The following is a 14,657-nucleotide window of genomic DNA, read 5'->3' as shown; positions in this document are numbered from 1 at the left end:
AGGTGGGCCTTAGTAGGTACATGCTAAAAGAAATTTGTAGAGTATCTTCTCTTAGAGAGCAGCAGAACATTTAATGTTTTTTGCTGTTTGTCTGAATTTATGTAATTTGATATAAAAATGTTTGCCGAATTACAGAGCATTTAGCTTTCGTGGGTTTTATACTCCATTTCATACTTTAGGCTGTCCTGTTGTCTTCATGGAGCTGTAACAGTTTTGAATATATTTATTTGTGGTTCTTGCATGTGTGTATTGAGGAAATCAGCAGATATTCTCCTACTCTGCCTGTCACTGGTGGTAGTACTGTCCTCAGATGCTGTGCCTCAGACCTACAGTATCACCTGTGTTAATTCTTACTGGCCAGTGCAAATGCCTGCTGTAATTCAGAGCTAGGGATATGTAACCCAGAGCTTTAGACAAGGTCACCTGCAGGCAGGAGTATCTGTGCATGCGATGACCCATGTAAAGCAGGCACAAATAACCCACTGAGAGTGGTTATTTTCACTTTCATCAGAAGCAGGGTCTGACTCACAACTATGTTGTCAGAATCAAGCAGTCTTGACAGCACCTCAGTCACTCTACCACTGCTAGTACAGATTTGTAAGCAGTTACTTAGCTTCTTAGTTACTTAGTGTGAGATCACGTGTAGCAAGTGATATTTCAGAGGCTCATTTTTCAAAAACATTGTCCTCCTTTGAGCTTTCTCTCTCTCTCACTGCTTTTGATTGACTTCCAAAATGTCTACACATCTCTGTGTTTTCAATACTTTGCCTTACTGGCCTTTGTTTGTAGGAGTTTCATAATGTCACACTTGATAAATCAGGAAAGCCTCTTCGTTGGGTATGGGATTCAGACTTACCTTTGGAGTGTATGTCACACTCAGTGAGAATCAGGAGCAGAACAGAAGCATCAAAAATCTGGAGTCAGTGGAGTCGGTGGGAGACTGTCCTGGGTAAGCACAATAAGGCTTTGCAATATTGATTTTATTTTTTCCAGTACAAAGCTAGATTGTCATTTGCTGCTGAGTGTAACGGTGAAGTCCAGTTCAGAAGAGATGGCATCAAATTAAGAATCCATTTTGAACGCTTTCATGTCTAAGTACTGACAAACTCTTCCCCCCCCCCCCCCCCCCCCCCCCCCTTTTTTTTTCCCCTGGTAATAATAGCAATGTTTCAGCTATTTTTTTAATTTGCAGACTATCTTCCTAAGCTAGTAGACCAAAAGTTTTAGAGCTTTTCTTGCTTGCACATTAAAAACAGTCATACATAGAGTGGCATGGGATCTTGGATAGGCTCTAGTGTAGCTTATCACCAGATTAGATGCAGCCCTGGCCCAAACTAGAGGAGAGGAGAGGAAGCACATAGTTATGGTTACATCGTCTGATGCATGTTTCTTTTGTCTGGGGTTCATAGCTTTCATTAGTAGAAAAGATGAAGAGACAAACAAGACAGCTCCATATGTCACTTCGAATGAACTTCTGTGAATTATATGAGAGTGAATAGGGAGTGAACCCATAATGTCATTAACGATTGCTCAACAAACCACCACCATCCCCCTTTTTTTTTTCCAGACTACACTGTCTTACTAGAGCAGTTTGGTTTGCAGATAATTTAATTTAAACAAACTATGTAACTGCCTTTGAAAATACGACTACAGTGACTTTGTAAAGAAACACTACTCTTGCTGGAGCTGCAATGGCTTTTGGTTGTGGGAGATACCATGGGCTGTAGAAGTATCATAGGTCTGTATACTTGGGTTGTGGCACATAAATTGCTCGTCTTCCTCACCTTATATAATGGGAAATAGGATACAAGGTTCCCTTTCTTTCTCACTAACCTCAATCTTGGAGATCTTGTTTTTTCAATGGAAATTGGATAGGGATCAGAAATACTATTTCTTTGCCACAAACTGATCCTGCATTACAGACCTGATTTAGAGCTCTCTGGAAAGACAGTGACTTTAGGCGTCATCAGATTTTTGGATCAGATTCTTGAGAGTAGAATTTATCTCCAACGTACCCAAAAGTCAGTTAATTCCCCCTGATTTTTGCATTCAGCAAGGAGTCCAACATTGAAAGCCATAGGAGTCTTACTCAAAGCTGAGTATCCCCTTACTGATCTGATTCACTCAATGTTGACTTCTCTTAGCTGAGGTCTGCATAAGCTTCAGAACATGTTTTTCTAACCTCCTGCTCATAATCTTCAAAAGCAGGCGTTTTGAATGTAAGCATCAGCCTGTTCATAGGTGCAAGAGGCAGTGTTCATCCGTAAAGGCAGTTGTTGAACACAAACTCTTTGTCTCCTCTTAAGTGAAAGGCAGAAAGATGCATTTTGTCTCTTAGGTAGTTTGTTGGACTTCGTTACATGTTTATGGGTTTAAGAGAAATATAGGTACAGTTAGATGTGAAGTTGATCTCTGTATGGGGAACAATCCTAAATAAAAGTGCATGAATGGCTAATATAACATTAGCAGATTGTTGTGTAAATGCTCAGTTATGTGTTCTGGTTGAAGGCTGCTCCTATAAGCAGATTTTGAAATTGTTTATTATGTATTACTTTGCAGCCCTGGACACTTCAAATAACAGTGAACCACAAATCTTTCCAAATGAAAAAATTGTAGAGGAAGGTTCTGATATCACTCTGTGTTGCATTGGGAGGAAAGGTCAAATCATTAAGGAATTCTTCGTAGTCCCAGCTGTTCATGTTTTCAATCACACAAATGGTCAAGTCAGACTTATCACTGTGAAAAATGTGGCACATCAAGAGATGCCTCACATCAGCGTCTACTGTCAAGATTCTTGCAACGAAGAGCAGTGCTATGATCATGCAGTTTTCTTTGTGGGTAGTAAGTGAATGTTTTATTACAGTTATATTTTCCTGCTGTTTTAAGTCAGGAATGGCTGTAGGGAATGGGAGGGAGAAGAAAAAAGAAGCTTACTGTAAGTTCCTCATTGTCCTATCATGGAACACATTAAAGAATAGCATTAAATGTGTTCAGATTAATCTCATTAATTGATCCTAGGACAGGTAACTGATTTTTAAATATACCTACCCATTTAGGAGTTCAGCTGCATTGTCTGTGTGCATGTGGTAAAATCTCAGCACAGTCCCCCTTTCAAAGGCCAGCAGCAATTTTTACAGACAGAAAACAATACAGATTATATTAATGAATGCATGAATATAACAAAAAATAATAGCATATAGAGGGGTTTGGATTGCAATTAATTTACAGTGTTATCCTGATTTTCTCTGCAGAGTGGTCATTGAGTAAGTATAATTGAAGTAGTATCTGTAGTAAACCAGACTTTACACGTATCCATTATTTCTAGTTTGTTAATACAGTAAAAAGGTTGATGACTTTTGCCTTGACTGCCATGCTGTTGGTGTTTTTTTGGTTATTACCTCTGACAAGAACCACCTGATACACCTAATGATTTTTCCTGCCAAACTCAAGACATGAGAGTAGTAACATGTACTTGGAGCCAGGGAGGAGACACCTATCTTTATGGACGTCATTCAACAAAATACACCTTGTCTGAAGAGTAAGTCTCCTCATTGTTACATTATCTCTGGCTTGTGCTATACGGAACAGTCATGTTCTTTCCTTTTAAATATGTGGAAAAGTTTTTTATCCTTGTTGAAATTATCTGCCTGCCTCTTTCCAGCTCACTGATCAGCTTATTTAACAAAGTTTGAGCAGTGCAGAACCGCCCTGAACTGGATTACCTCTAACAAAGTTGTGGGTCTATCAGCCCAGTTTCTGCTTGATAAACCTTGTTCTAACCGTTATTTTGGGTTAATTGAGTATCTTTCAGCAGGTATGAAGACACCCTGCAATCAGGCTATAGATAACTTAGAAGTGTAATATAAGTATTGGGCAACACACACAACAGATAACTAGGAATTAATCAACTGGTAGGCTGACTATGTGTGTTCACGATCCATTGCCACTAATGCTGACTCAAAATGGTGATTCCCTGCTAACCCTCTAGTTAGCCTGATTAGCCTTCCTAGTTCTTTATGATTTTATAACTTTACATGCTGTTGTTTTCCACTTTACATGCTGTTGTTTTCCTTCTTGAGTCCTTTCGCTACTGACAATCCTATCTCAAAAATCCTACTTCTGTCTATAGTTTCTATAATTTCACCTTTTATAATTTCAGCGCTTTTTTAATATATTTTTTATTTTTTTATTTTTTTTTAATCTCTCTGCAGACTTTCTCACAGCTTTATATTAGCAGTTTGAGTCAAGGTTACACAGCTGTGCATATCAGACCTGGCCCTTGGCTCCTTGCTACAGAGGCACCTAAATGGAGAAGAGAGGGGCTTTGCAGCAGGGTCTGCAGAGAAAGGGAAACTCATTAAACAGGACAGATATCTCATCAACACAACAAACTTTCATCAAAAGACCTCAGCAGAAGGCAGGTCATCACTGCATGTACCTTCATGGTCTCTGCATCACTCACTTCCATTAAGATATTATGATGGTGATTTAAAAATGGTAGGTTAGAAGGTGCACTTGAAATTACTGATTCATTTAAAAGTGTAGTGGTAGACGTGTGAATGGCTTAATTCTTGGCAAATAGGTCCCTAGTTTAGAATTTCCATGAGGAAATCACTAAAAGCAACTTAGCTGTATCTTAAAAGGAAAAAGTACTTAGACTTTGAAGAAAATGTTCTTCTAATTGTAAGAATACCTATATTCATTCTGCTTCAGGCTAGGGGACAGTACTGGGTGGCTTCTCATTGTCCCCCTCCGCCTTATTTTGTATGATGCTGTAACGTAGTTGAGCATCAAAAATTTCAGCATCTATGTCAATTGTACATTTTGGAAAAATGTTCTTCTCTCTTTTCCCTCCCTTCCTCACTTCTCTCCCTGCCCCAATAGGTTTTCCAAAAAAAGGGTTCCATGCACAGTAAGTTGTTCTGAGCAGTGCTCCTGTTCTTGGGATATAGGCCAGCAGAGGATCTATAATATCACAGTGACTGCGGAAAACCCACTGGGAAAGAAAACTGCCACGGATGTTTTTGATGTAACTTACAGAAGTAAGGTCTTTTCAATGTCTGTCTTGAAGTTTTTTTGTCATGGGCCTTGTTCTCCTTCTGATCTCAATACTTGAGTGTCCCAGTTTAAAGTGTGTAAGTCCTTGATTTTTGTCTTTCCAGTTTTTATTTGTTAGTGGTGCCTGTGCTGTTAGTTATCAGCTGTCTCTTCAGTTTCAGCTTTGCAAAATTTGTGTTAATGGTGGAAAACAGCTTCACTCCAAAGGTCAAATTTGATTGTTGAAATGACCCTTTATTGAAATGAGCCTTTAATGCTTCAAAATCTGCTTTTTTGCTAAAGCTGACTCATAGTATGTGAAGCAACACGATACAAGGTTATATAATGGGGAGGTGTAAAAAAAAAAGTATTTGTGTAGGTTACTTGGGAATTCAGTCCTTTCTCCAAAATATTATTGCTGATGTTACTGTCTTTCCAAAATAAAATGGAGATGCACATTTTGAAAAGCAGGTAAATAAAATTGCTAGCACCTCTCTCAATGGGATGTGATGCAGATGTAAGCAGCTATTACCAGGAAGAACTGATAGTGCTAATATGGGACAATAATGTCTTCAGTGCTACTGTAAGGGCGGAAGAGTAGTTTATCATCACTGAAATAAAATGGGTTATTCTGTGAGCAATTACTGATGGCTGTGGTTCCTTCTTCCCTATTAGTTCTGTCCTTTATCACAGTGTACCCCAGCTTCAAAACACCTGGGTATTTCCTGCCAGTAGTATTTCCAGTTCTTCTTGTGTCCTCTAGTCCCACCACATCCATCTCAGTGTTCCCAGGGTCCTGTGGCCACCTGTTTATTTAGGCCACCTGTGGTCCTGTTTGAAGAAGCAGGAGGCAACGTGTGCTTTGCTCCGTTCTGAAGCTGACAGACTGATGGGTGAGGAGGCTGGTGGTATAACTGCTGCATTCTGGCAGGGCTTGCTTCCTCAGAGGCATTGATTACAGTTTTGCTAGACACGCTTTTTCATATGACTTGTAGGAACATATGTTAAATGCCTGTCTGTTAAATTTGTCTCAGAAAGGCATGAGAGTTCTAAAAGTTAATTGACTGGGGGTGGAAGAAACAGAGCAGGAAGAAAGTGGAGGAGTAAACTGACACGTAATAAGACAATGCAATATTACAAACTACGTTTTGATGGCAGGCTAAAATAGGTTACATTGAACATGCTAAGTACATTAAAGCTTTACTACAGTTTTGTTTTTCCAGTTCTAGTGATTGTTACAAGTTAAAGGAATTATATATAATACTTATGATGTTAACCTTTTAAATAGTGATTGCTGTAAAGCTCTTTCTGTTTTCTCTGATCCTGGACATATTTAAGTAGAATTTTCCTTACTTAAAGGATGTCAGCAAGTACAGGAAGACTGAAGTCTATCATTTCCAATTATGCATGAGGTAGCTGGGACCTTCTGTATCAAACACAATCTCCTTTGAGTCTGGAAGTCCTCAAATTGTAATTCCTGGTCTGTGAAGTGTCAGGATAATGGCCAAAGTTGTAAACATACCACTCACTTCCATTGCCATGTCTCATTCCTTACAATTGTACTGGTAATATGGGAGAGATGGAGATCTGCTGCCCTTGCTGAATGCTACTTGCATAGTAGTAAAGGATGCCAGAAATCTTTTGGAAGGAGTAGCATTATCTCTGTTTACCAGAGGGTGACTACTGGAAGGAGTCAATGTAAGAGTTGTGAATAAAATTTCTGGTGAAGAGGCTGCATTCTGGGATGTAGAAATGTAGCAGATGTTACTTACAATGCTAGATCCAGGAGCTTCCACCAGAAGGATTAGAGATTTTTACTGGATTTGCAGAAAAAGACTTTACTTTGTTCATGATGTTCTGAAATATTTTCAAGTTACATAAGGGTTTTTTTAACTTATATCACATTTACTTGGTTACTATATTTACATTTTGAAATTAATTTTTACTAATTTATATCTGCTTCTTCTAGACTGGCAGAAAGATTTGTATGTCGTCTTTGCTCTTACTACTAAACTAAAATGCCTTAAAATACTTTTGCATGTACTTTATGTTTTCCAAGAGTTAACTCAGATTTTCCATTGGCAGTTTATCCTGCTGCACCTTTCCAGCTGTGGGAAGAATACACAGATGCGGAAATCACATTATATTGGAAACATCAAATCAAAGGAATTGAACTCTTTTGTCAAACTGAACTGCTCCTACCCAATGGGAAAGTAGAACTGGTATGAAACCTGACTTTCATACACAAAAACATAACAAGTATCTTTTTGACATGAGAGTAAAAAATAATTCCACAGCAATATCAATACACTCTAAATCTTGTGAGCATGTGGATGTGTCTATTTTCTTCATTTGTTTGCTCCCAAGCTCTACACTGATGACGTAGTCCATGTGGGCAGCCATTGCTGGCACTAATTCATACGCCAACACTTCCTATACTGCTGGCCAAAGTGTACAGTGTGACTGGTCTGCATATGTGGCTCTGTCCTCTGCTGCATGGGTTCTGAGATTTGTGGAAGTAAATAAGAATATTTATGGGCCTTACAGCTGTTGTTAGCTATTGCTAGTCTTGGTTTTTCATGGTTTTATTACTCATATCGTCTTAGGCACAAATGGTGGAAACGTGTGTTGAAGGCTTTTTTTTTTTTTTTATATTAGTCCAGGAGCTTTCTATGTGCTATTGGCTGTACCTGGTGGTAGCGTGCCTGTTTTCTAGTGAGGGAACCCCAGGACAGTTTCTCTTCCCATCCTCTTCCATCTCCTTGAAGACTATTTGAGTAGACTCCTTGTCTTGTTCCACTTCTTCCACGAACAGTGAGACTGTCTGACTCTTTGCATGCATACTGTGTTTTCTCTGTAGCCCTTTTCCTATGAAGGCAGCTTGCCTCTAGCGTATTAGAGAGGCATTATGAAGATCAGGATGAAGCTATGCTCTGTCTTAAGTATTGGTCAAGAGATGTTAGTTCAAATGGCTGCCACAGGTGGCCACTACAGGAGACAGTTTAGAGGAGAGGCTTAAAAGCATGCTCACTTTTTGACTCTTACCAGAACTCAGCCTGTCTCCAAGGGGGGAGTGGGGGAAAAAGTTGAGGAAAAAATGGGAAGAAAAGGTAACTGTAGGTGCTGTGCATAGGTCTGGAACAGTGTCCTACTTACATGAACTGAGTAAAAGACCCAGAGTCTGTGAGTATAAGATCTCAGTAAATTCCCTTCTTGGTGTAAAGAGTAGTCATTTGACAGGCTGTGAGTTGCAGCCTTCCAGTACCTAAAAAGAGCCTAGAAGAAAGCTGGACAGCGATTTTTTTTTTTTTTGCAAAGGCATGTAGCAATACAACAAGGGGGAATGACTTTAAACTCAAAGAGAGTAGATTTAGATGAGGTATTAGGAAGAAATTCTTTACTGTGGAGGTGGTGAGACACTGGCACAGGTTGCCCAGAGAAGCTGTGGATGCCCCATCCCTGGCAGTGTCCAAGGCCAGGCTGGATGGGGCTTTGAGCAACCTGGGCTGGTGGAAGGTGTCCCTGTCCATGGCAGGGGGGTTGGAACTAGATGGTCTTTACGGTCCCTTCCAACCCAAACCATTCTGTGAGTCTATGGTTCTGACTGCTACTCAGACAGTTACAGAGAGATGGCTTGCAGACCTTTTTTTGGACCTCTGTGTCTTTTGATCGTGTGTGTTTTCTTGGGGTTTTTTTGACTGTTGTTCCATGATTACCTTTTCCAAGTCAGGCTTAACTGACTACTGTAGGATCTAGAGGAAGAACTTTTTTTTCAGACAAAAAACTCTTGCTAACGAAGCTGAACTGAGCTCTGACTGTTCTGTCTTTGTCTTGCAGCATAATATTTCAGACACATATCTCCATTATGGGAGCATCACCCTGGGTGGACTGCAGCCATACACTGAGTACAGAACCAGAGTACGCTGTGGGTCAGCTAAGCATTTCTGGAGGTGGAGTGAATGGAGTGAAGTCCAAACCATCAGAACAAAGGAAGCAAGTATGTCCAGCCTACTGGGACGGGAACCTTGAAGAGCGTTCTTAGCTTGCCACCTCTGTTTGCTATCTGCTGCTACTCTTCTGCTGTGTAGCTAAAGCAGAGTCCTGCTGCATGCATAAAAGCAAAAGCACAGTAAGAAAAATTTAAGAAGGTGGCTTTTTAAACAGCTCTTGTCCTCTGCCAGTTTCTGCCATTTCATCCACTGCAGGCAGTGGGAAATCTGAATGACTGGGAGGGTGAAGAGACTGAGTTACAATGCTCAGTGAAGGCTGTAGGAATGGTGCAGAGGTGGAAACAAGCATCTCAGAACTGCAAACAAAGAAATACTTTCTGGGGAAACTAACCAGACATCCATTCAGAAAAAATAATTAAGGGAGAAAGAATAATGTTTTGACAAGACCTAGGATTGATGGGAAAAAAGAAGTTTTGGGGGTGGAATTTCTTTATATGGGAGGAAGCAATTAAATAGTTTATCCTTTCTGCACCTAAAACATCTTTGTTTCACTGTATTCCAGCTCCAACAGGGAAACTGGACATCTGGAGGGAAATCACACCGGTTCAGGGTGGGAGGAATGTGACCTTGTTCTGGAAGGTGAGACCAGAACAGAAACAGAAACAAACCCTTTCACAAGGGGGTTGGAAATTTCTCCCATGAACTTTAACAAGCCTGTGTGCACTTAATAGCAATTCAGTATGAAAATGTCCTTTAAGAATCTAAGACAAATATGCATAACTTATTTCAGAAAGTATGTAGCTGCATGATGATGTATTGTCCTGGCATTTCAGACATACACTTCTCTTTTTCTAAGTATTATAACAAGACAAATCCCATTACTGAGTTTTCTGCATTTCCATTTCATCCTGTATATTTATGTATGTATGAAACGAGCATTTATATTCTTACAGAAATAATACATCCAGTTAGTTATTTAAAGTTCTAAATGCTCCTCTCATATTTTTTGGCAAAATTTACTAAGTAATTGTTGTTTACCTCCATAACTATTTCCCCAGCAACCATCAAGTTTTCGAGCAAATGGAAGAAGTATTTCATATGAAGTAACCTGGGAAAAAGTAGAAGATGGCTCTAAGCCTGAAAGACTTTCCTTTTTATCAGCCTACAATAGCACAAGGATTTCCATTGATAACCATTCCTACAGAATCAGTATCATGGCAAAGAACAGTGTTAATTATTCACTTCCTGCAGTACTGATCATCCCTAAAGCTACAGGTAACAGTAGGAGTATTTTCAGTTAGATTTTCATTATGAGAGTTTTGTTTCTACCTATTTTAAGTGAAATAATAAATCGTCTTAGGGGAACAAATTAACCTGGCCTGTTAACTCACATCACTGCTATATGGAAATTATTAGTGTATTTTTGCCTACAAGGTGGTAACTGTATGTATATTAAGCTTCAGGGCCTTCATCTATCCCTTACAAGAGAAAGTCTGGTTTGCACAGATTGTCTCCACAGAGCAAAACACATTTAGGCTTAAACTTGAGCCTCAAACCTGCCACAGGTGCCATGAATGTGCAGCCACTGCCTCACAGGGAACCCTTGTGTGTGATTAGTCTCTTGTGACTTTCTGTTTTATGACTCCATGTTTCTGCAGTTGGGTTCTTTTTAAGAAAACTGATGGGTTTTGAGCTGTCAGCTTTCAGCATACAAAAAGATCAGCTTTCAGCATGTGAAAGATCCCATATGTCCGATAGTGAATGAACACAACTATTTTATTGTTGTTTAACAGCTTAGCATAGAAACTGTATTGATCTTCATTTATGAATCTGAGGTCTCATGCAGCAAAATATAGAGACTGTTTTGTACATTCCTAGGCACCAAAGAACTTAAAGAAGAAGAGGTTAATGGTACAGATGATGGCATTTTTATTTCCTGGGACCCCAGACATATGTATGACAGTTATATTATTGATTGGTGTAACTTTCCGATGTTGCAGCCTTGTGATTTGCAGTGGAAAAGATTTGGGCCCAACGCTTCCAGTGCTCTGATCAACTCAGGTGACAGCTCAACAATTTTTCTTTCTGATATCTGTACACCAATCTTTCATGCTGTGGGCATTAACTGAATTTAGGAAACAAATCCTGTGTAATATTGAAGTCTGTGCAGTGCAGGTGTAATTTTTCAAAGGCATATCGTGTTATGTTTTGCCTAACAAATGAATTAGACCTCACATATGAGCCAGCACCATTAAGCCTTGGAAATCAGCATCGTATTTTAGAAGAAAACTCTTCCGAGTAGCTTGTAGTAACACCTTGAAGGAGCGTGGTGAGGTTAATGAAGGAGCTAAAAATCTTTTAGCAGGAGACATGAAGCATGGAAAAAATGGAACTCTGCCTTGGCTGTAACACAGGTCAATAGTTTAACACCCACTGTGTAGTGAGAGGTTTAGTGCTGTCAGTGTGCTACAAATAATGTGTTTCAACACCAGTCCTTGCTTAGGACCAGTTTGTGTGGTTTTTATCCCAGTGCTGGCCATTAGACCTTTCTGGCTGTGTGAAAATTGTTCTGATGCACTTCTACAGCTGCGAGAGTATAGCCTTCCCGGAGTCTCTCAAGCTGAGAGTTCACTTAGGAATGAAACATGTTTGAACAAAATTTGACTGAGCATATTTCAATACGCAATAAGGGAACTGCACTTCAGTTCATACAAACACATGGGATCCTGTGTCCTCACTGAAGGAGAGTGTGGCAACACATGGAAAAAACGTTGCCCACTTCTTCAGTGGGTTGCATTTACTTAATCCAAATGGGAGTGGATGTCAGTGAGGATAACATGGAATCCTGATGCATGGGTATGTGTCTGCATGAAACAGCCCAAAACACAACCTTTGCCTGTGCCAGAAATGGAAATTAAATTATCTTGCTCTTAGATGCATTTGGAGTCTATTGTACACTCATCTTGACTTCTGTAGGGCAACAAAAAGATATTAAACCTCCCTCTGAATTCTCCCTTTCAGACAGAATACATGTGTTCCATCCACATTATGCACACTAAGAATTGGTTTATGCTGTGTCTCCTTCAGTAGCTTCAATAACACAGTAGCACACAAAGAAGACTTCTAATGGATCGTAGACCTCTATAGAAAGCAGTTAAGTAAAAGCAAATCCAAAAAACAAACCATAACCTATTTTTGTAATTGGTTCCACTGTTTTCTAGCTGCTTTTGTTCCAGGGGTGAGATACAACTTCCACATCTATGGATCTGTTGCTAATACAGCCTCCTTACTGGAGAAGAAGACTGGTTATCTCAGGGAGCTTCGTAAGTTTGCAACATTTTTAGGGTCTGTGTATTTGCTAAATTCATCAGTCAGAAGAATTCCACAGCTTTCCTCCTGCTAAAACCATTATTTGCTGTGTTGTTTCTATATCATCAGTGAATCATTTAAAAGTTGTACAACATACGCAGCCCTGCATTGAGGATATTTAACTAGTGCAGTGACCAGGTAGAGTCCATGTTAGAATAGCTAAACAAAGCTGTGATTAGCGGTCACAGCTTTGTGTATAATGTGGACTGCATGAAAGCTCTGTGAAGTTGACAGTTTTGGTGGAGTGCTTTGGCTTTGTTCCGCTATTAAATACAAGTAAGATATAAACAGAAACACCACATGGGAATGTAGACATTTTTCAAGTTAGAAGATAAACATTCTTGAAGAATAATGGAGAGTTTTACTCGAATTTCCTTTCTTCTAGCTCCTCTGCTTGATCCTGTGGTGGATAAAGTTGAACTGACTTTCAATGCAGTAACGCTGTCTTGGGATTCTTACCCCACAAATGAGTCACAGTCTGGTTTTGTAAGAGGCTACCATGTTTATGTGTCACCTGTACACGAATACTGCAGTTTGAAAGGATCCAAAAAACATATCCTTCCAGGTAATTGAGCTCTGGGATTTAGGAATTTTTGTCATTGGTACAAGTGAAAGACTTTGTGGCTGTTGCTGAGTATTGTAGCCCCTTAGAAAGTTCACATTAGGCAAGAAAATTGGCTTATTAGGCAATATACAGATTTCAACACCTCCTGCATTTGATTCCTCTCTAATGCTTGAGGTGCTAATGGGCAGAAGTGGGTCCTGGCTTTATACAGATTTATAGCCCCTGTCCTGTTGTCTGTAGCTCCTTTTAACACCAGTGCAAGCTCCAGAAAAGATTCGTGCAGTACTGTAGGACAAGTCAAATGTCTGCCTCTTGTGATTTGAATTTTCGATGAATTTCAAAAACATCTGTTTGTGGTCTACTTGGATGACAGTCATAGAAAGTATGTTAGTTTTACTAGGATTTGGGGTATTTTAGAAACAGTTGGGATACAGTTTATTTCCTTTAGAATTTGAGCACTGTGTAAATTCCCCATTTAAATTCTTTCATAGTGAAAGTATTTGTGGCTGTGCTCTACAGTGGAGTTCCTTCAGCAGAACGGAGCTGTGGGGTGCTGCAAAGCCATGTTTAAATTTTCATATCTGATCTTCCTGCTCCACACTCAAAACTGTTCCAGATGACTCTGCTCCATTACAGTTTTCAGATATTTCCATGTTTAAGGATTTTATTTTTTTTTCCCTTGCCTCTTCTTCCAGTTGCGTCATGTCCTATATCAGATCCTTCTGCTGATTAGACTAGTACCAGGCTAAAAAGCCTAGTTTGAACTGAAGGCAGCTGATGCAGGAATTCCTATCAGAACTAAACTAATCATAGATGAACCATAACTCTGCAAATAATCCCAGTTAGACTTTAAATGTTTAAATTGAAGATTTCCTGCTTCCCAGTTTGTCTGAGCTAGCAAACAAGGGGTGTGACTGGTAACAGGAGGAATATGCTAACCCTTTGTCCCTGGGGTTTGGGAGTTGCACAATAGAGAGGCAAAAGAGTTGTTTTCGGGCAGAGATTTCTTGCTTTAGTTATCTTCAAAGAACTTGACCTTAGCTTAAGGGCTACGGGATTCTGGTGAAAAAGGAAATGGCAAACGCAGATCATTCTGTTAAAAAGCTCTAGTGAAAGGAAATAAAAATAAACAGTTGCAGCTTTTGACAGCAAATTATTAGGTGGTCTGCCAGAGGCTGGTCAATGTTGTGGACAGTCCGGTTACAAGGGATGTGAGTTCATACCAGTGGCAATGAGTCAGGATGCATCATCCTTCTCAGAAGGAAGTATGTAAATTACAAAGAAGGTGGGTTACAAATGTTCTGTTATTTCAGTGGTCTAGTGGTCTCAGTTAAACTGACTTGTAACATCTTGTGGATAACTTATTGCAGCTTTTCAGTACCTAAAGGGGTTTATAAGAAAGATGCAGAGTGACTTTTTACAATGGCATGTAGTGATAGGACAGGGGGTAATGGTTTTAGCCTAAAAGAGGGTAGCTTTATTACGTATAAAGAAGAAAATTTTTACTTTCAGAGTGGTGAGACCCCGGAACAGCTTGCCCTGGGAAGTTGTGGATGCCCCATCCCTGGCAGTGTCCAAGGCCAGGCTGGATGGGGCTTTGAGCAACCTGGTCTAGTGGAAGGTGTCCCTGCCCGTGGCAGGGGGGTTGGATCCAGGTGATCCTTTAGGTCCCTTCCAACCCAAACCGTTCCATGGTTCTATGATTCCATGATTCTGTCTTTTCTGTTTCATTTTAG

The 14,657-nt window shown here is 39.8% G+C and overlaps 1 protein-coding gene across 4 annotated transcripts in view; it reads left to right on the top strand.

The window, feature by feature from the left end:
* OSMR (oncostatin M receptor) overlaps window positions 1-14,657 on the top strand; it is a 35,380-nt gene that overhangs the window by 14,304 nt on the left and 6,419 nt on the right. For all 4 annotated transcript variants that reach the window (XM_055790239.1, XM_055790237.1, XM_055790238.1 and 1 more), the window contains 11 exons: window positions 790-949; window positions 2,560-2,841; window positions 3,409-3,538; window positions 4,885-5,042; window positions 7,123-7,259; window positions 8,875-9,034; window positions 9,550-9,626; window positions 10,046-10,262; window positions 10,866-11,048; window positions 12,209-12,310; window positions 12,742-12,921. In XM_055790239.1, the coding sequence (XP_055646214.1) occupies window positions 790-949; window positions 2,560-2,841; window positions 3,409-3,538; window positions 4,885-5,042; window positions 7,123-7,259; window positions 8,875-9,034; window positions 9,550-9,626; window positions 10,046-10,262; window positions 10,866-11,048; window positions 12,209-12,310; window positions 12,742-12,921 (1,786 nt within the window). The remainder of the gene's footprint in view (window positions 1-789; window positions 950-2,559; window positions 2,842-3,408; window positions 3,539-4,884; window positions 5,043-7,122; window positions 7,260-8,874; window positions 9,035-9,549; window positions 9,627-10,045; window positions 10,263-10,865; window positions 11,049-12,208; window positions 12,311-12,741; window positions 12,922-14,657) is intronic.

Source organism: Falco peregrinus, chromosome Z (assembly GCF_023634155.1).
Source record: "Falco peregrinus isolate bFalPer1 chromosome Z, bFalPer1.pri, whole genome shotgun sequence".
Lineage (NCBI taxonomy): Eukaryota > Metazoa > Chordata > Aves > Falconiformes > Falconidae > Falco > Falco peregrinus.
The sequence above is the reverse complement of the archived record's forward strand: the minus strand, read 5'-3'. Positions and strand labels throughout refer to the sequence as shown.